This window comes from Anabrus simplex, chromosome 5, assembly GCF_040414725.1.
Source record: "Anabrus simplex isolate iqAnaSimp1 chromosome 5, ASM4041472v1, whole genome shotgun sequence".
In the NCBI taxonomy this organism is placed as follows: Eukaryota; Metazoa; Arthropoda; class Insecta; order Orthoptera; family Tettigoniidae; genus Anabrus; species Anabrus simplex.
Window position 1 is genome coordinate 92,764,481 of NC_090269.1, and position 21,182 is coordinate 92,785,662.

Here is a 21,182-nt window from a genome sequence, read left to right on the forward strand (position 1 = left end):
TACTATGTAACTCGAATTTTGTGCAACATCAACTGCGCAATACGGCATTTGCGGTTTGTGAGAAACAGTTGACAAGTAAAGTAAGGGTTCCGGTGAAGCTGGAAACTAATATTACGGGAACCGAAAAACTCGAACTTCTAGTGATCGCCAAATCGGCAAAGCCTCGCCGTTTCTCGGGTGTCAATTAATTACCGGTCACGTTCGAAAGCAAGACCAGAAGTCGCGGATGACAAGCTCCATTTACGAAACTCGGCTGGGTGGTATTGACGAAGTTTCAACGTGTAGGGAGGAAAGGTTAACCGCAATAAACAGAAGAGACTAACGGATATTTTCCTAACGTGTTAACGGAGCCATGTTTCTTATTTCACTACTGTATGTACTGTATCCTGTCTTCTAAAAACTTACTATAATAAGGGTTACAATTAAAGTGATGCTGTAAAAGAGTTTCTTTGCATATTTTTAAGTACCTGCACTGTTAAACATAACGCATTCAGTAAAGGCCCGTAGATACATTTGATTGAATTATGTGCTATACATGCTCAAAAACGGTATTCTCTATATTTCGAAATGTCGATAACTCGAAATGAAATGTATCTCCCGAGGTGATTTGCATAATATTTTCTTTTATTAGACTGTAAAATGAATGGAAATTTAATTTTATAGGTATCTCCGAACACTTGGTGATAACGTTTGTTATGTTTTGTAGCCATAACGTGAAGAGAAAATACCAGAAACTGTCACCAACACAACTCCCTGAAATACATTCAACTCATTAAAATTATTACGAATTAAAAAAAATGCAGTGAAGTACCGATACGCGAAACTAGCACGTACAAGACAGATCGGCATGCTCATATATTATTAACATACAACTTTGACACGGAGAAAAGCATATAACCGCTAGAAAAAACACGTGGCATACAATTCCAACGAAATTACGCACAGAAACGATGTTAATAGTGTGCGAACCACACGATAAGAAACTCATTCTTTCGACCCGATTAACCGAGTCGCTAGCCTCTCTTGCTTGTAGGACGATTGCCGTCCCGAATCCCCAGCCGTAAAGCACACATGCTGCTGTAGAGCTGGAAACACGATACACGAACGCGACGGACTCACGAAATAAAGCATCAAATAAAAATGCTTGAAAAATTAGGTTGGGTAAATTACACAAGCACATAAGAATGTATCCTTTATCCTAGGGAAAGAGTATTGACTGTACTAGAGGTTATATTGGTCAAAAATAGGAAGAATTAAAAATAAATCGGAAAATCGGAAGACGAGTTAAAAAACGGAAAGTTTCCGGGTAAAACGGAAGGGTTGGCAGGTATGCATATAAAAATAGACTGTCTTTCATATGACTTGCTTTCAGTTCACTTTTGGAAAATAATCATCCAATTTTTTCTGTTTCACGTTCACATTTTTCCTGACAAAATCCTCATTTTCTGGAGAATCAAAACATTGGTATATTCAAATGAATTTTGTCCTGCATACCCTAGTAACAGATCAATGCATTTCAGTGCCTCAGTGTGGGTGATAACTGGTTTCTCGATCACCTCATCTTTGTTCTCCTACATCATACATACCTTGTTAAAAAATCCGTGTCATGTAGCTCCTCGAATCCTAGTTCATAGGCATCAGTATTTAACCACTCATGGATGTTTTCGACATCCAAGTTTTCACAACCAGAAATTTGTTTCACAAGATCGGTTCGACGAGCAGCAGTATTACATTCTTCATTATCAAAACCATCAAAGCCACATTAAGCAGAGGGTATTGCAATTTTCTTCCATGAGCGAGCTATTGCTGTTATCTTCACTTTATCCCAAGTCTTACAAATCCCGTGGATTGTTTCGAGCACAGTCACGTACTTCCAGAAACAGAGGATATATGAACCTTCTTGCACAAGCTGTTTCATGAGGTTCAACCAGTAATGATGTTTCACAGCCACGATCACACCTTGGTTCATTGGCTATATAAGTGGCGTAACATAAGGAGGAAGGTACCTCATAAAAATCATTCTGTCATACGAAACAAGCATGTCTTATGCAGGATGACCAGGTGTGTTGTCTAGTAAAGGAAGAGTTCTCGTAGGTAAGCCTTTCCCTTCCAAATACATACACACGGCAGGAACAAACATAGAACAGAACCGGTGTCTGAAGATAGTATCTTCCTTGTTTCGCCGGCGGACTGCGCTGATGTTCTCATAAAAGTCCCATTATGACAGAATTTCTGAAGTCAGGAGCACTAATTGCCCTTTTTTGAAGCTTATTGTACAATATTCTTCCATCCATTAGTGCAGTTTCAATGTCATCACTAATATCCTGCAAGTCCGATACAAAATGAAGATCTTCCTCGTTTGCACTTTCTTCCGAACAATCACTATGCACATCATCACTTGTTTCATTGTCCAAATATACTGAACAGCTTGAATCAGAATCGGCCACTAAAATATTGAAGATTTCTTCACTGTCATTACTAATGTTGTTCCGTGCGCTTATAGCTGTTGAGTCACAGGTGGCCAGATTGGTTGCACAGTAGATGTTAGTTTTGCCTCATCCTGCTCGTGATGTCATCACAGGAGCAGCGTGACTGTGTAGCATACAACCGCACGTGTCTTATTTAGTTGTTTACAGCTGTCTGTCTTATAAGGAAAGGATTTCCACATAATATCAATACGTAATTTCTTTTCGTATATTGCTGTTGGTTTATATAGAGCCTACTGTATTTTGCGTAGTGTGTGTGTGTGTCGTAGTTCGTTTCTGTGAGATCTCTGTTAAGTTGCTGTGTTTCGTGCAGTGAGGTGCACGTATTATTTTCATTAGTTGTGTGAACAGTGTAATAGTAGCTGGAGTGAAATTTCTGTGTTCACAGTATCATTGCAATAGAAAACCATGCCGTTAATGATTCACCGCAATCTACAGCGAACCTGGTTATTCAGCAGAGGGATTTCGGTACCTTGACGGCTACATCGCCTACTGTGGAAGAAAATATGTCGGGTAAATGGGAAGCCCCACTGGGGAAATGCTTTCCATTTCTTCTGGTACAGCCCCTGTGGGATGGATAGAAGTGTTATCTCGGGGAGGTCTACTCGTCCAAATAAGGAATTTGAGTTAATTTTCACGGACACTCACGGACGTGCTGAACTGTGACGCATACCTAATATTATACCCAAAGTGGGTCACATAATTAGCAGTGAATTCCCCACTGTACCACCAGAAATAGTAAAAATGTATGTTAGAACGAGAACATTTATACGCATACGACAAATGAACGTTCGGACAAGAACTGAAAAATCCAAAGCAGCTCATCAGCAAAAGGCACGACAGTGGATTTCATCTTCAAAAGCACGTGTACCTTATTTCGTTGTTTATATTTGTCTGTCTTATAAAAAGGATTTTCATGTAATGTCTATATGTAATTTCTATCCGTATATTGCTGTTGATTTATATAGTGGCCTACTGTATTTCGGAATACCTATGCATGGTTTAATATGAACTTACTTCTGCTGCTGTTATGATACGTGTTAAGCTTTAAATTACATAAAATCAGCTTCATGGTCCGTATCGCACTTCAACAGATTCACAATTAAGTATTTATTTATTTATTGTGAATTTAAGCTTTAAACTCGATACCTGCGGAAGTGAGTCAGTATATCGTATGTTAACATACGGTAGTTCCATTACGGAAGTTCTGCTATCGAGATTTAATATCACAAACATTTCATATCTGAAAATACTTATGTTTACAAATTTGAGAGCATGTAACCTTCCTCAAACTAAACAGAGGAACTTGGAAATGTTATAAATTTCAAGCATTGGTCAGTGTGCTGTCACGTTACATTTACGCCTTGTTCGTAATAGAAATAATGAAAACTTACTATGTTGTACTCTCTTTCAATCTTATAACAGCAGTAATCTTTATGCCTGGTCTGCAATTAGTTCTGAGAAACTGTAATATTTGCTGGTATGAGATTCCTACTGATTTGCACGCTCTGGGCTCGGCTGCTTTGCTCCTACTGTGATGTAATTTTGTTAAGCAATAGCAACTCGTCTCGCGTTGGGCCCAACCTTTAGTAGTGTTTAAGAACCTTGCTGCTGAGTGAAGCCTGCTTTCGGCCAGACAGCTGACAGGAATGTTGGCAGGCGGGCGGGTAAAAGATAACAAATAAACACAGGTCCAGTACTGGCGGCCACGTTTTAAATCAATGCTTAGTACACAGTCAATACATGACTATAGATGTTTCTATTATTAAATTTGCCTTATGTAGAATATTCGTATAAACTTTATTCTGGGAAATTGAATTTTTTTTTTTTTTTTTTTTTTGATATTTGCTTTACGTCGCGCCGACACAGATAGGTCTTATGGCGACAATGGGACAGGAAAGGGCTAGGAGTGGGAAGGAAATGGCCGTGGCCTTAATTAAGGTACAGCCCCAGCATTTGCCTGGTGTGAAAATGGGAAACCACGGAAATTGAATTTCTGGTACACGTGGTGTGTTCACAGTTCAATAGGACTAACCGTTAAGGCAGCATATACAATTTTAAGGACCCCAAGCGTACTTTTTCTTCTGAATTACTTTACATTTTCTTTCACACTACACAGCCCACTTAAAAGATAGCATTATAGTAAGTAGGATGTGTGTTGATCGCTGACTCCAGTATTTAATAGGACCAACCTTTTAGGCTGGATATTCTCTTTTAAGGATCCCAGGCGTACAAGCCCAAGGAAAAGTAAGTCTGGGACCCTTAAAAGAGAATATATCTGTTAGAAGTATAGGTTCTGGAAAAGTCATGTTTCTTGCCTATGGCCTTGGACATATTAATAACTAATATCAATTATTGATACCACACCATTAGTTTAGAATCTCACGTTTACAACATCATAACAAGTATTATTTACAGAAGAACAGAGAGACAACCTGAAGATGAACTGGGAGACTTCTAAGATGGGAGACTATCAGTTTGGTTTGCAAAAGAAATGATCGAATTAAGAAGGGTAAGTCCACATACACAGCATTTGTAAATCTAGTAAAGGCATTTGGATAAAATGCACAGTAACAACAGTGATGTCATGCACTGCCTCCACTCAGGCATATTACGGCACAGAGCACTGCCAGGGGTGGCGATACTCCCAGTACAAGCCATAGGTTGCTCCTAATCAAACTCTAAACTAACCCTGTCACTTACAATGCTTTCCAGTAAACCAGAATTTAACCAGTCTCTATCACAAATGTTGTCACTGATAGTAATGTAACCATCACCATAAATTATTTTGTCACAGATAGTAACCAAACACCCCCTTTAGAGTCATACACAGAAAGAAAGGAACACTAGAGCAAGTACAGCACAAGGCATAGGATGCTCCTAACCAAACTCTAACCTATGATGAGAGAGACTTTTGTGTTTTCTTTCTATTTCACCTTCTTTCCACACTGATATGTCATTGTGAATGTGCCCTTTTCTGTTCCTTTCCAAAACTGATCTGATATGCACCTGTTTGTTCCTTTCCACTAATTATATTATTGACTTTTTGGGTTCCTTTTCTCCTCTTATGTTTGTCCTGTGTTCCCAATATTTTACTATCTGCATTCATCTCCTTTTCCTGCGTTTATCCACCTTTCATCTCTCACTTCCTATATCAAGACTGAAGATCTGCAAGGGTTGTAGCCCATCATCCTGATGAAACAGGGAAGCAGAAACAAGCTCATCAGGGGCTGAGAAGAAATGAACACAGAACAATTGGGACTGATCATGCGAGAGCCAATCTATTTGAAGATGTGGAGTTTGTCCTTGTACTTTTGCATTTTCTTTTATTTCTCCTTCTTCCTACACTGGTGCTCCATACTGTTTGTCATATTTTGTGTTCCAGTTTATCTACACACTACTTCATTTGCACTTTTCTGTTCCTTTCCATTACTTATAACCCTTCATATCAATTTTTACACTGACAGTACTAAATAATATCATTGCACAGCCTATTAAAAATCTAACCTAACCCTGTCAATAACAGTATAGTGGCCTCAAAGTATGAAGTAGTCCACAAGGTCACCTTCATGACTCCGCCAGTAAACGTCCCGCAGTGTGCCAACAGCAGGCAGCAGTGAAAGATGGAATGGGGAGTGTATGAGAATCGTATCACTGTACTGACGTTATATCGTAGTGGAAAGCGAGCTAACAAAATTTCTTCTGTGCTGAAACTTCTCGGTATCACTGAACGATTTGTATTTCGGACAATAGCATGGTTTAAACTAACGGGTGCAATTGCTGATTGCATTACATCGGGCCGTCCTAGGTGTATACGCAGAAAAAAAGTTGTGAATGCTGTTTGTGCTAGGATTTGATGCAATCCTTTGCGTAAACAAACAATTTTGTCTCGTGAAATGAATATATCTCTATGAACTATGTCACGTAATTCGAAGGATGGTTTACGTATCGGTGTATATAAAAGATACATACGTAATTTACTAACTGAAAAATGAAAAGAGATATGCCGGGTTCGATCCCAGGCTTTGTTAACAACGTATGGGGAGAGCCAGTATCACGACATCCTATTTGCAGATGAAAAATTATTTACTGTGGAAGAGTTGTTTAAGAAGCGAAACGATTGTGTGTACTCACAGTCCTCCAAGGAAGCAAGAGAGAAAGTTCCATGTGTGCAGCATGGACATCACCCTACTTCTGTCATGGTATGGTGGGCAGTTTTCTGGCGGGGAGCATCGGAGGTGCATTTTTGCGAAGGTGGAGTAAAGACTGCTGCAGCTGTCTACCAGAAAATGTTGGAAAAGGTGATACCATGTATCAATTCAAAGCTATTTGAAGGGAAATCGTGGATTTTTAAGCAGGATAATGCTCCTGCACACAAAGCAAAAACAACACAGCAGTAGTTGGCAACCAATGTCCCATGGTTCATCACTGCGGTTGACTGGCCTAGTGGAAGTCCGGACCTCAATCCATTGGATTATTCATTGCGGACGAAGATCGAGGTGATAGCATGTCAAAAACTGCACCATAATATTGAGATGTTAAAAAAATTGATCACGCCAGCTGTCAAAAATATTCCACTGGACATGATTCATGCAGCTTTTGATGAGTGGCCTCAACATCTTTGCCTCTGTGTTGCCGCACATGGTGACCATTTCAAACAAGAATATGTTCATTCTGGTGGTTTTTTTTTTTTTTTTTTTTTTTTTTTGCTTTACGTCGCACTGACACTGATAGGTCTTATGGCGACGATGGACAGGAAAGGCCTAGGAATGGGAAGGAAGTGGCCGTGACCTTAATTAACGTACAGCCCCAGCATTTGCCTGGTGTAAAAATGGGAAACCACTGAAAACCATCTTCAGCACTGCCGACCGTGGGATTCGAACCCACTATCTCCCGGATGTGAGCTCACAGCTGCGCGCCCCTAACCGCACGGCCAACTCGCCCGGTGTTCATTCTGTAGCATTTTTTATGTTTTGTCAGAATATAGGCCTATGTATAATAATGGGTTTGCGTAGTTTTATTTAGTAGGCTAGTTACATGCATTAAAAGCATTGACAGAACTTATGGCAGTGCTGTGTACATTAAGCGATAAAGGAAATCAAAGAGGAAGTTGCAGAGGGGAAGGTAATCAAAGCCATCAGAAAACTTTACTAATGGGAGTGCAAAAGAGAGATTAAGAATCAAACCTGGCGGGGCTCATACGTCATAGCACGCTATTTGTACAAGGATACCAACTTACTTAGGTCCAGCTAGTGACAAAACCATTGGTCTCGTTTGTTTAGGTATGACCAGTGATAAAACAACTGGTCTGAATGGGTTAGGTCTGGCTAGCAACAAGACCATTGGCCTGCAAGCAAGCACAAAAGCCTCTGAGCACATTAGCCCCCAGGAGCCAGAGAGAGCAGCACATTTTACATTTGACAGTGGACAAAACTTGAATTAAGTATCCTCCCATGCGGGATTCAGTGTAACCTGTATTCAACAGTGGATAAAACTGGAATTAATGAACAAAGACCACTATGACATGACATTACAAAGTCATCTAAATTTCACTCCTTCTGTTCTTAGTATTTTTACGTTGGGGATACAGCACTTGTATTGTGCATACACCACAATACTTTCAACCTTTGTGCTTTCCTAATTTTCACAGAATGCAGCTACCTCGGAGACAAGAACAAACTAGTCTCCTTTACATGCCAGCCAATAAAGCCTTTAGGATCACCGAAAATGGCTGCATTTTTTTATTTACATTTGTTTCTGTTTTAATTTTCCTATATACGTATGAATACTAGGCGTTGATTTTTTAACAAGAAGTACACAAGAGTAACCATCCACTCTGAACAAATTAAGTGGAAACAAAAAATAATACCAAAAAAAACTATTAAATGCAGGAATTTGAAAATTAATTTAAAAATAAACAAAAATGATTTTAAGCCAAAAACATCACAAATGAATCAAACGAGAACGCAAGTTTCTTGAGTAATGAAATACTTGAGATTTATACACCCTTGATTAATTCCTCTCACATATAAAGCAAATGACAAGATCAGCAGTATTCGCGTCATCGGCCAGTATGAATTTGAGTGTCTCCTGCAGGCCGAGGTTCTGTCTTAGGCCAGAAAGATCGGCACACTCTGCGAGGATGTGGACCACGGTGAATTCTGCATCAAAAGAACACACTGGAAGCTCTCCATCCTTAGGAGATAAGGGAGCGTAGATCTTCCATGGCCAATACTCAGGCTACACAAAACTACGGCCTCTCTCTGTGAAGGCTGGAAAGAATACCGCCATACGGTAGTTGTCTTCTTTTAATTGCTCTCAGCTTGTTGGGATTAGGATAACTAGCCACTCCGGTTCCTAGGACACCAAGATGGTTCAACGTAGCTGGTACATTCACAGGTGGTAAAAGTACCGCTTCTTTTGAAGCTTTATCCACAAGTAATAATAATGTTATTTGTTTTACGTCCCACTAACTACTCTTTTACGGTTTTCGGAGACGCCTTTATCCACAAGTTCATTTCCCGCAATCCCAACATGGGAACCAGCATCACACAACCTGGGTAGAAGGTAATGAATCTGTTTTGTACCAGTGGATGTTGTGAGAAAGAGGAGACAATAGAACGTAGAAAACTTAACAAGTCAATACACACACGAAAGTGGGACTCTTTCATGATCCAGAGAGCTTCTACGATGGTGCAAATCTCCGCAGTATACATACTCCAGATAATAGGAAATGAGATCATTGTGCTAATATTATCGGAGACAAAAGAGCATCCCACACTTTATTCGGTCTTAGAAACATCCGTGAAGACGTGTTGCATGGCCAGATACTGGTGAACAAAGTCCTGGAAATACCTCAGACGAACAGAGGCATCCGTGTTCACCTTGGATCCACGGAGTAGATCGAGCCGTATATCCGGCCGCGAAACTGGCCACGGAGGTACCTCAATAGGAGTCCGCACAAAACAACCACCGGCAGACGTGAGGAATATCTGCCACTGCCGTATTCGCAAAGGTGGAACTCCCAATTCAATTAGCAGGCTGGTAATGGGGCTAGTACGGAAATCTCCATTTGCCAGCCTAACTTCACAATGGTGAATACTATCCAAAAGGTTGTGTAGATCTTGATGCTGAACTGTAAGCCAGACTACCCTAGTAAATCTGGGAAAGGACCATAGCCATGAAAAGAACATAGTAGCAACAAACGTTCAGCTCCCCCCCCGCAAGAAGTGCTGCTGAGAAACTTAAGCATGTTAAGTCTCTTCACGCAGGTTACCTTCAAATGACATATGTGGGGCTGCCACACTAGCCTCTTAAAAAAATGGAGACCCAGCAACATGCAGGTGTCTTACCACTCGTAAGACAATGTTTTGTAAGTAAAGCTCTGGTTCAGGGTGCACAACTTGATGTCGGCAGAAGTGTACAATTGAGGTTTTAGCCGCCAAAAATCGAAAACCGCTTTGCCAACTGCCATCCTTCCGGAGCTGAAATGTGGAGCTAAATCGTCCACATACAACAGCAGAATGACTGTGGGCCCAGCAGCAGCAACTACGCCATTAATGGCAACTGAGGACAGAATGGCACTCAGTACAGATCCCTGTGGTCTCCAATTTCTTCATTCCCTACTCAGCCTCCAAAGAACCAGGGACATGAAGTTCTCAATAAACACTGGTAAATTTCTGCTGAAATCACTATTGGTGTAGTGTGGAGATTATCCCATACCGCCAGATAATATCATAAGCTTTTTCTAGGTTTTAAAAAACAACATGGCAACTAGGTGTTCCTTCCGCAGAAATGCCTCCTGAATGGCGCTCTCCAGGCTGACCAAATGATAGGAGGCATACAGATGAGAGCGAAAACCACACTGGTAGTTAGTCCAGAGACCTCTCTCTTCCATGGCCCGCACAAGTTGCCAATTCACCATCCTTTCGAATAGCTTACACAGACTATTCATAAGGCATATTGGCCTATAACTATCCAGAAGCTTTGGATCTTTATCTGGAGGGTGTTGGTGGCTCTCTGATAAGCATAAAGGAAATCTCTCTTCTCTCTGCTACTTCAGGTATTGTTTCACTTTCATTTTTCCAAGCTTGTTAAACATGCATCCCCATCAATAAACTACTACCCCATCAGATTTCCTGAGGATATTATTTTAACAGAGCCTGTAGGAGTTCTAGAGACATTGGTAAATTGTATGGACAGTCTTGAAGAATTAGAATACAAAATAAAAGTAATCGAATGAAGATAAAATAAGTCACGGTGGTGGTGATTATTGTTGTAAGAGGAAGTATAACTATGCAACCATCCTCTGTATAACACTAATCAGAGAAATGGAAGGGATCCGACACTTTGAAAAATTAAGGTATTGGCCAAAGAAAGACAAGGACCATGAAGAGCGTGAAAATTATTTATGCTATTTGCTTTACGTCGCACCAACACAAATAGGTCTTATGGCGACGATGGGATACAAAAGACCTAGGAATGGAAAGGAAGCGGCTGTGGCCTTCAGTATGGGACATCCCCAGCATTTGCCTGGTGTTAAAACAGGAAAACACGGAAATCCATCTTCAGGGCTGCCGACAGTGGGGTTCGAACCCACTATCTGCCGGATGCAAGTTCATAGCTGCGTGCCCCTAACCGCACAGCCAACTTGCCCGGTGACCGTGAACCTAATAGTGTACGGATCGGGGAAAAACAAGAGTTGATCAAGGGATTGTACCAACCCCACCCACAGGGAGTGAAAATAAAAGAATCCCTGACCCCCGGACTCTGCTAAGGGCCCCATCGTCATGCTCCCAAGTTATTTAGTCACCTCTTATGACAGGCAGGGGATACCGTGGGTGTTATTCTACTGTCCCCACCCACAGGGGTCTACTTAAGGCAGAGAGGCTGGCTAGACTGTAAAGCAGACCCTACACGATCAATAAAACTGTCAGTACCGAAAAATATTGACAGTAATACTGATCGCGTGTGGACTGGAATGATGGAATGAAGGCTAGTACTGAAGCAGATCCGGATTTCCTGATCTGCGAGCGTCAGTACTGTAGAGTGGTGGGGATACTGACCGTGTGAGCGCGCTTGTCATTATTTCTGTCAGTATCAACGGAGCAGCGGTGAACGACAAATGAGTTTCTCACCAAGGCCAAGTAGAGGTGCTTGTGGAACCGTCAAGTAGGCCTTTTGCAAAAGTTTATCGAGCTATATGAAACGCTGCCAGAATAAACATACTCAACACAATACTTTACATGTTTCCACAACTGCTGTACTGATGGAAACTGGTGACATTATAGCGGAAAACTTTAAATCTTCAAAATTTATACCAGTTGTAAGATACCTCACTGTCACCGCTAATCTCTCTGCCACCGATAAACAGCACCGCGTGTTTGTATTTTGCCTTATTACAAAAGGCTCTACCAATCTTAAAAATTTATACCAGTTGCAAGATACCTCACTGTCACCGTTAATCTCTCTGCCACCGATAAACAGCACCGCGTGTTTGTATTTTGCCTTATTACAAAAGGCTCTACCATTCGTAGTAATTTCGCAAAAGTACCCTCACGCATTCGGAGATACCGTAGTTCTGATAATCTTCTGCTTCGGTATATTGTGTTTCCCTCAACACTTCATATGAGAATACTCTTCTCTTTTCCTAAGCCAATCTTTAACCTATCGTTTACGTTTAAAACTGCGTTTCGTGCAGTACTAATATGATAGCTACAAAATGCCCGTCTTTTACGATCCATTTTGATAGAATACCGCAATTGCATGTTATAAGTCTCATACCGTAGTGACGGTTATTGACTTTATTTGTAAAGTGAGAATGCCGCAATGGTAAGCTAGTGCACTGGCACTGACCAAAATATTGACAGTAATAATGATCGTGTAAGGTCGCTACAGTATTGATGCGTACTGTCAGTATTATTGACTCAGTATTACTGATCAGTATTACTGACCGTGTAGGGTCTGCTTAAGAGAAATGACATTTAAGTTGGTCAGGTTACAACAAATAAAAAAAATAAGAGCACAGACACCTCTCAGGCAACTCGGGCTCGGGGGACACCTTGTTAGTCCGGTTCTAGACCAAGGCCAATCCAGAATGGGTAACCCTGAGCTGGCATAGCCCTCGAGATCAACAAGCACACAAGCCTCCACACCTAGGTATGTCAAGGTCACGGTCTTTCTTGAGGTCAGGTGATGCAGGAAATATTATGTTAGGAAATGAAGTCTTATAGGAAGTCAGACAAATATTGTTGTTTGGGTAACAGAACAACAACGGCAGAAGTAAAGACCAACATAAAATGCAGAGTGTAGCTAACATGAAGGAGGTCTTGAAGAAAAGAAATTTGCATTAGAAATAAGTTTTTGAAGACTTTTATATTGAGCATGGCATTGTATGAGTGAAACACAGATGATAACAGTGCAAAAAGAAACAGAAAAGAGTGGGTCACGGTAGTCTGGTTAGAAGTTACAATTCACTGAATAAAACAACCCAATCTTGATACACACACCAATTTAATACACAGTGTCTACTTCACAAGTGCCTACGATGTAGTATTAAAAATTTGTGTTGGTCAAACTGATACTGCCTGGAAAAAGAAATTGTTGTTTTGCTTACAAGTGTTTGAAAAGACACATCATATTCAGACCAGTACTGTTGGGAAACTACATTTGTGTGGTGTGAAAATGAGAAATAACAGAAAACCATCTTCGGTGCAGCCGATAGTGGGGTTCAAAGCCACTATCTCCCAAATGCAATCTAACGATTACTCATCCCAAACTACATAGCCAACTCACTTGATAATTTTAAATTTACAAAATAAGCCTTAGGCAAATCAAGAACCGAAATACTGACTGACATTAAACTCTTTTATGTACCTGATCAAGAAATTTGCACTTACTGTTCTAGGCTATAATCAATTACCTATGGTTGGGATGATTTGAATTTACAAGGAATTTAAAGCATGTTTTACTTCAGCAAGAACTACATATGAGGGCAGGAAGGAGTGGCAATATTTAATGAACTTACAAGTACAACTGCATTACATTCCTTCAGTGTAGTCACCTGGAAAGTATATTAACTTTTTGCCAAATGTCAGGAAGCCATGGCAACGCATTCTCTGTTGAAGACAGCGACGGAGTGCCCTACTGTGTAGAGTACAGATGCCACGTCAGGAAATCTGCAGCCTCAGAGGGGTTATTTCAACTTCGGAAACATGTGGAAGTCACAAGAACTCGCATCCGGTGAGTATTGAGGGTGTTGCAAGACCTTGCAATGCCACCGTTGTAATAAGAGCTTGATACTGCTTGCAACATGGAGTGTGGTGTTTTACAACAACACGATAAGGCAATCGTCTCGCAATAAACGTGGACATTTGTGCCGCATAGCCGGGTGCAGCAGATGTCGCTCCAGAAATCGGCAATAGTAGTCACTGTTAACGGTTTGTCCCTCAGGCACAGCACGTGTAAGAATAACACCCTTATGGTAATTTGCCACAAGCAGCATAAGCTTCCTGCCAAAATGTCTGTGGAGAAGACTAACCTGGATGATGCCATTCATTTGACTGACACTTTTATTCAGGATCCTCGGCTCGTACCCACATCTCATCAATGGCGACATTACGCTGCAGAAACGTGTCTCCTTTGTTGCAGTATCCGTCCAAGTGGATGCCAACCAGTGCATACTGGTGCTATTTCTGTATCTTGGAGAGTTGATGCGGAACCCAGCGGGATGCTATTTTCCTCATGTTAAGACATTTCGTCAGTACGTGCCATACCGTTTGATGACTGAGACCAACCTCTATGGATAATTCCCGAATAGTCCACCGATGGTCTATGCAAACGAGACCGCTCAGGATGTCAATCTTATCTTGAGAATTGGATGGCTGACGTGTGGCATAAATCCACAGTCTCACTCCAACCCACACAAAATGCCTTGATCCATTGTGCAACAGTCCTAAACGGTAATGCATTCTCGCCACAGGTTTCACATAATCCTCGATAACATTCTGATGCATTTTTGCCATGGGCAACCTCGATTTTAATCTATGAACGGTGACCACCTTTTGAAAACATGCTTTAGAGGGTGAAATCAACATTCTTCACTTCAACACCACACAGCAACAAAACTCCCAACTGGATGCCCTTTTAATGTACACTACACATTGACAACAGCGCCACATGGCCGCTCCCATATACTATTTGCGCAGGCCCGATCACCTGCGAGTGCCTGGACGATGTTACAACTACTTTATTTACAGCCCCCGTATTATACCCCAATAACCACAGGGTAACTTCAGTATAGTTAAACTAAGAGTTGTCATGCATTTTATGACAAAAAGAGGTCAACTTACTTGAAATTGCAATAAAATCATTCTAAGTCTGACTGGAAAGCTATTATCATGGTAACAAGCTACAGGTCTCAAAAATTTAAAAGAAAGTGAGGTTTTCTTTATAACCAAATTAATCCAGGCCACCCTACAAGATTTTGAATTGGGGTGTTACAGAAGAATGGTGTGAAGGCCAGATTGGTTGATCAGATCAATAAAGAGATAGGCCTACTGATTTGAGTTGGTGAAAGAATAATGATTTGGCAAAATTCAACCATAAGAAGAGGCAGACTGATAGGAGACATGTTGAGACACCCAGGACTTGTTTGGTTCGTTTTTGAAGGAAGCGTCCAGACAGAACAGTAGGGGAAGATCAAAGCATGAATGTGACATACGGATCAGGGTAGATGTAGTAGTTGAGCACAAATTAAATGCTGAACCTACGACAGGGTGGCATGTAAAACTGAATCAGTCTATGGACCGTTGTGTTGAATTCAGAAAGTGCTCACTGAAACATCTCACAGCAGATGTTTGCTGAAGATTTGTAACGGGATTTCAGGAGAAAGAGTAGTGTATCCGAAATGTTAAAGGAACTTGGGTGGGAAACTTTAAGTAAGAGAAGGGAGAAAACTAGACTTATAGGATTATATAGAGCCTATACAGGAGAAGCATGGGGAGATATCCGTGAGAGGCTTCAGTTGGAAAATATTTATATCGGCTGAACTGACCACAAATATAAAATTAGAAGGAATTTTAGCAGAAGCGATTGGGGTAAATTTTCATTCATTTGGAAGGGTGTGAAGGAGTGGAACAGTTTATCAGGGGTAGTGTTTGATCCTTTTCCAAAATCTGTACAGATATTCAAGAAGAGAATAAACAGCAACAGAGAAAATAAATGAAGTGTTAGAGGGCATTCGACCAGTGCAGGTTATTGTAAAAAAAAAAAAAATATGTGTGTGAATAAATTAATTCCATCCCCTGGTCTAAAGAGTTTGAACAGCCAAAGTAGGGGACTGCCTGTAGGGGTGAAGTACAGTGGGGACTTCGAGGGCCCTGGGACCACTACGGTAGCTGTGAAGGCCCTTCAGGAACTCTGAAAAGTGGCTCTGGTTAAGACGCAGCAGGTTGTTATGCTACTTAGGATCCAGAACGGGTAAAAAACAACAACAAAAAGTAAATAAATAAATGCAATGTAAATATTAATCTTATACCAGTTGTATAGTATCATTTGAAGTAATCCCACATACTGTATATCAGTTGACTATATTTGTAAGTAGTACAGGAGATATTATAAGTAGAATTTTGTAAACAATATAAATTTATTAAGGATGAGCTGTGTGTGTTTGATAGAAAACATTGTTAGCATAAATTGTATAATATTGTATTATAGGAAAATTTTCTTCTCTTGTTAATTTAATATTTAGTGCTTGACAATAATGTATTTTAGTGTACCATTTGCCACCGAGGTAAACACCTCATTTGCAAATAAAGAGATTTTGATTTGATTTGAAGTCTTTCACAGTAGCTAGTGAAATGAAGAGGTGTGTGGCTTTTAGTGTCAGGAGTGTCCGAGGGCATGTTCGGCTTGCCTGCAACCTGCGCATCGTGATTAGGATAAAATTCCCAACCGGGGACCCCTGTGACCAAAGGCCAGCACTCTATATAATCATCTGGACATGGACCCACGCTCTAATCAAGTATGCAACACTGTCACATTTAAATCTGCTCCTTTATCACTAATTAATAATAGTATTTCAAAACCCTTGCGAGAAAATTAAAATAACGCGGTACTGAATTAGCAATAAAGTTGGTACTTAGTAAAAAAGGACATTGATAATGAGGTCACCAGCCCTAATTGTCATTCACAATGAAAATAAAACTGCTATTATAATCGTAATGTTGTTGTTTTTACATCCCACTAACTACTTTGATGATTTTTTTTTTTTGAGACACCACGGTACCAGAATTTTGTCCCAAAGGAGTTCCTTTACATGCCAATAAATACAACGAAACAAAAATGACGTATCTCAGCACCTTCAAATACCACCCGAGTGAGCCAGGATCGAACTGGCCAAGTTGGGGTCAGAAGGCCAGCATCTCACTATCTGAGCCACTCAGCCTGGTGTATAAAACTCATATTTTATTCCTCAAGTAGGTGTACTAATATTACTATACTACACTATATAACCCACAGTGGTATGAAGATAGGCTACCATGTAGCTGTTAGCAGTCAGATATCTCAATTCATCATATTTGCTGTATAGCCTAGGCAAACAGTTACCTCAAAGTCTGGTAGGTTAGGTTAGGTCATACAAGTATAGTATATAACTATAACTGCCAATGACATACAGAACTTAAAGTTTGTTAGGGGTGAAAACTGAGCTGCAATGCAGTTATAGTCCTGACACTTTACTCCTCACAGGAAACAATGCAGCTAGTCTATTTTGAATGTGCCCATACTATGACAACAAGGTAATTAGTAGTAGCCTGCAAGAAATAATGGACACCTATCACAAGGAAAAATGAAAACAAGATTTGAATGACTTATGATCACCAGACAAAATTTCACATAAGCTATTCTCATTGGCATGTACATATCACTGCTAGAAAAGTACTACATGCATAATAATATTACTAATTATAACAGAATAACTAGAATATTTTTATACAATGTTACTGACAGGAACAGCCACCTTACAAAATGAAAAGCAATAACCATACCTATACTTGAGAATTCATCAGGTGTCTTTCCACCAGCTATTAGCCATTTACACCAGTCAATGGTTTCCCACTCATCTATAGCTTTTCCTGGATTTAACAGAACGTCCAAGAGTTCGTGAAGATGCTGGGGAGAGGCAGAATTGGAACAATCAGCGTGGACATATGCAGCTGCACCCCGTTTGCCTTTCTTCATTAACACATGGGCAGCAATTGAATTACTTGTTATATCCATTATTGCAACGAATGGGTTATGTGTTAATTGTGAAACTTTATTGCCATTGAATAAAACAACTGTTTTTCCATCAAGATTCCACGGAGTACCTCAGGTCACAACCCCGTGCAACGTCTATAAGTCAGACAAGGCTGAATGAGACAACCTAAACGGTCGATGGCATCAACTACAAATTAACTCTTGACGTCAACCAAGAAACAATTTTGACAACCAGCAGTCCTGAAGTGCCCTTTCGACACAGCACAATATAACCCATTTTGTAGTTATCAGGTCATGTTGCCGAGATGTATACCAAAATACTCTACACGAATAATTGCACCATTTCTCAACAACAATCCGAATAATCAAGGACTAATGAACTAAAACCAGAATAGGTAGCAGCAGCAGTCAAAAACAAAAGCTGTAAGCGTTGCGATTGACATGAAACACACAATGACAACATCGTTTAGATAATCGCAAATAAAAGTCGATAGAAGAAAATCGATTCAAGTATCCTTTAAAAAGACTGGTTTACACGGGAGGAGTAGGGAGGACAGTAGAAGAGATAGTAGAGTAGCTAAGTTACTCTACTCTACCATTGTCTGGTAGAGTTGACACTCGTATCGTCCATACGGGAGTAGAGTCACACAGCAGAGTTGTAGCACAAAATACACTATAGATAATACTGGACACTTCCGCATTATCCTATACTAAACTGGGAAACATGATAACAGTGGCACACCTGGTGACCCGACCTTAAACGTCAAGTGGTTGCATATTAAAACTGATAAAAATAATGAAACTAAATAATTATGCTTGCGTTGTTCTACTACGAAAGATGAATGTTAATACTGGCAGAAATAATGAAAATCAATTATGATTTCGTTGAAATAAATGAATGAAAGAATGAATTCTTGGTTGAATAGTCAGCGTTAACGCCTTCTCTTCAGAAGGTCACGGATTCGATTCCCGGCGGGATAGGAGATTTTAATCGCGTCTAATTAATTCTTCTGGTTCGCGGACTGGATGTTTGTGTTTGTTCCAACACGTTCTCTTCATATTCAGACAACACGCTACACTTGCAACCATCACAGAAACATGCAATAGACCTCAGATTTTTGGTGCTAAAATGTTACTTAGCTGCCTAAAATAGGTTCTAAAATATTTTAGGCAGTTTCAGTTTTACGTATCTTAATAGACATCAATTAAAATACCATGTTTATTTTGCTCAAGTTGATAATAACTCGATGGGGAAAATATAAAACAAGTTTCACTCACCTCTTTGCTGCAAACGTCATCCGATGTGAATGGGGAAACTCATGCAACTTTTTAATTAAAGGCAACTTGGAACCTGACACACCGGCATAATTCACACACTGAACAAACACGAATACCGAAATGTCCTCATAGAATGAAATGATGTTTTTATTCCAGCAGGACAGTGGATACTGTTTCCAGCCTCATGGCAGATTACGGAAGTGGTCGCTGCGGAAGGTTCATATGGCTTTCCGGGTGTGCGATTTACAGTTTTCTGATTTTAAGATTTCGTTTAAGATACTGAAAAAGAGTCAGCAAATATTGTATTTTTCTCAGAGTATATTAAAACCATTTAACCGACTTAGTGATTACATCTCTCCATATATGGTTATCGTGAGGAAGGGCATACGGCTTTAAAATAGGACCAAATCCACACGTGTGACACAGTACGCACCCGCGAACCCACAGATCTGGGAAAAGCGGTCGAAAAAGAAGAACTTTTGTTTTATGCAATTTGTTTCAATGCTCTTCATGTAATTAATCTGAGACAAAAATACTTGACAAATAAATGTTACAACTAATGTGATGTGTACACTAATATTTTACAATATTGGAATTTACTTAGGGCCTACAATGTTTTGTCTCGAGGGAAGCGGGAGAAAGATTTCTATAGCTGAACAAGATCAAAGTTATTACAGCCAAAAACAGCACAAACATTACCAAACATGCTTCAGTGCTCGTATGATTGTAATTCCAAAAACTTTTGTCACCGGATAAATTAAATGTTCACGAAAATCATGTTCTTAACGCAAATCCAAGATCAAAAGTTCACACTGAATAAACTGATCAGTACTTACACTCAGTTTTAAGGTCGTCTCACCAGGTACGCTGGCAATCAATGTCTCGCGACTTCTCGCAAAGTGTCACGTGTTCTCTATAGTGTATTTGGTAGCACCATGTCAAGGGGTAAGCACATCGTAAGGATATGTTTAAAGACATTTGGAAACACATTACTGAAAAGGTTAGTGAAGTGTTAGAAGAAGAAGCAAATGAGGGAAGAAGGGAATGGGTAAGAGGCTGACTTAGTAGGAGAGATACTGTAAACTCGCGGCACCAGCACTAATTCTGAGAGATCACCGGGCGGGTTGGCCGTGTGTTAGGGTCGCACAGCTGTGAGCTTGCATCCGGGAGATAGTGGGTTCAAACCCCACTGTTGCCAGCCCTGAAGATGGTTTTCCGACTTTTCCCACGTTCTCACGGCAATTTCCTTCCCACTCCTTTTGATTCGTATCACATCGTCGCTATAAGACCTATCCGTGTTGATGCGATATAAAACAAGTAGTAAAATACTGAAAGAACCTACGACACCATATAGTAGCAAACAGAAAGTTTCGTCTTTACTCCTTGCGTCCTTTAACATGCCATCCATTTTCCTAAACCAATTACCAGAGGGAGTGTAAATATCTGCTGCACCACCTTCAAACTTATCGGATTTACGAATGTTCATCAGTTCTTGGTTGTAGATACATCGGTTACTTTTTCTGTTTCGGTTCCATAATACCAAAACCATCTTTACCGACATCTTCTGTGAATGAGTCAGCTTGTTTGATATTGCAATGTATCACTACAAGCAGGCTCTATCACAACATTACATTCCGCTGAGTGCGCTCTCCTGCTGTTCTTAAACTGGCATTCTTGCTGTTTAAATTCCAAACCGCCTGAGCACTTACATGGTCACTTCTTGCACCTTCAAAACATTTGAATCCACACATTGTCATCTTCCTAACCAATATGCTATGAAACACTTTCTTTCACTTATCTTAAACATAATATTTTCACAGCACTTAAGAACTTGTTCAAGTCCCCACGTTGCTCCACTCTTTCGAAATCCACGCTATAATGTCTTGTTCATCACTTTGTCTGCACATCTCTTGCTGCTTAGCACTTAGAAACTTTACCCTTAACTTCTCAGTTCCATTGCAACAACGTACTAAATATAGGTTATATGTCTTGTATCCGCACAAAATACATAGTGCGTTTTCTTTACGCCTAATCCATCCCTTGATTTTATAAAACCCCAAGAGCCACCATATTAAGCCCACTTTCGATCTTCTCTCCCCCTTATCTTATATTTATCTTGGAGACTTGGAAAACCTTATAAAATAAACTAAGCGAAGCTCT

The 21,182-nt window shown here is 40.3% G+C and overlaps 1 protein-coding gene across 2 annotated transcripts in view; it reads right to left on the reverse strand.

Annotated features, from left to right (window-relative positions):
- The window catches only part of Ubr3 (Ubr3 ubiquitin ligase), a 526,217-nt gene extending 508,098 nt beyond the window's left edge, over positions 1–18,119 (reverse strand). For both annotated transcript variants that reach the window (XM_068227568.1, XM_068227567.1), the window contains exon 1: positions 17,534–18,119. In XM_068227568.1, coding sequence (XP_068083669.1) covers positions 17,534–17,765 — 232 coding nt within the window. In that variant the 5' untranslated portion in view covers positions 17,766–18,119. The remainder of the gene's footprint in view (positions 1–17,533) is intronic.
- Between the last annotated feature and the right edge of the window lie 3,063 nt (positions 18,120–21,182).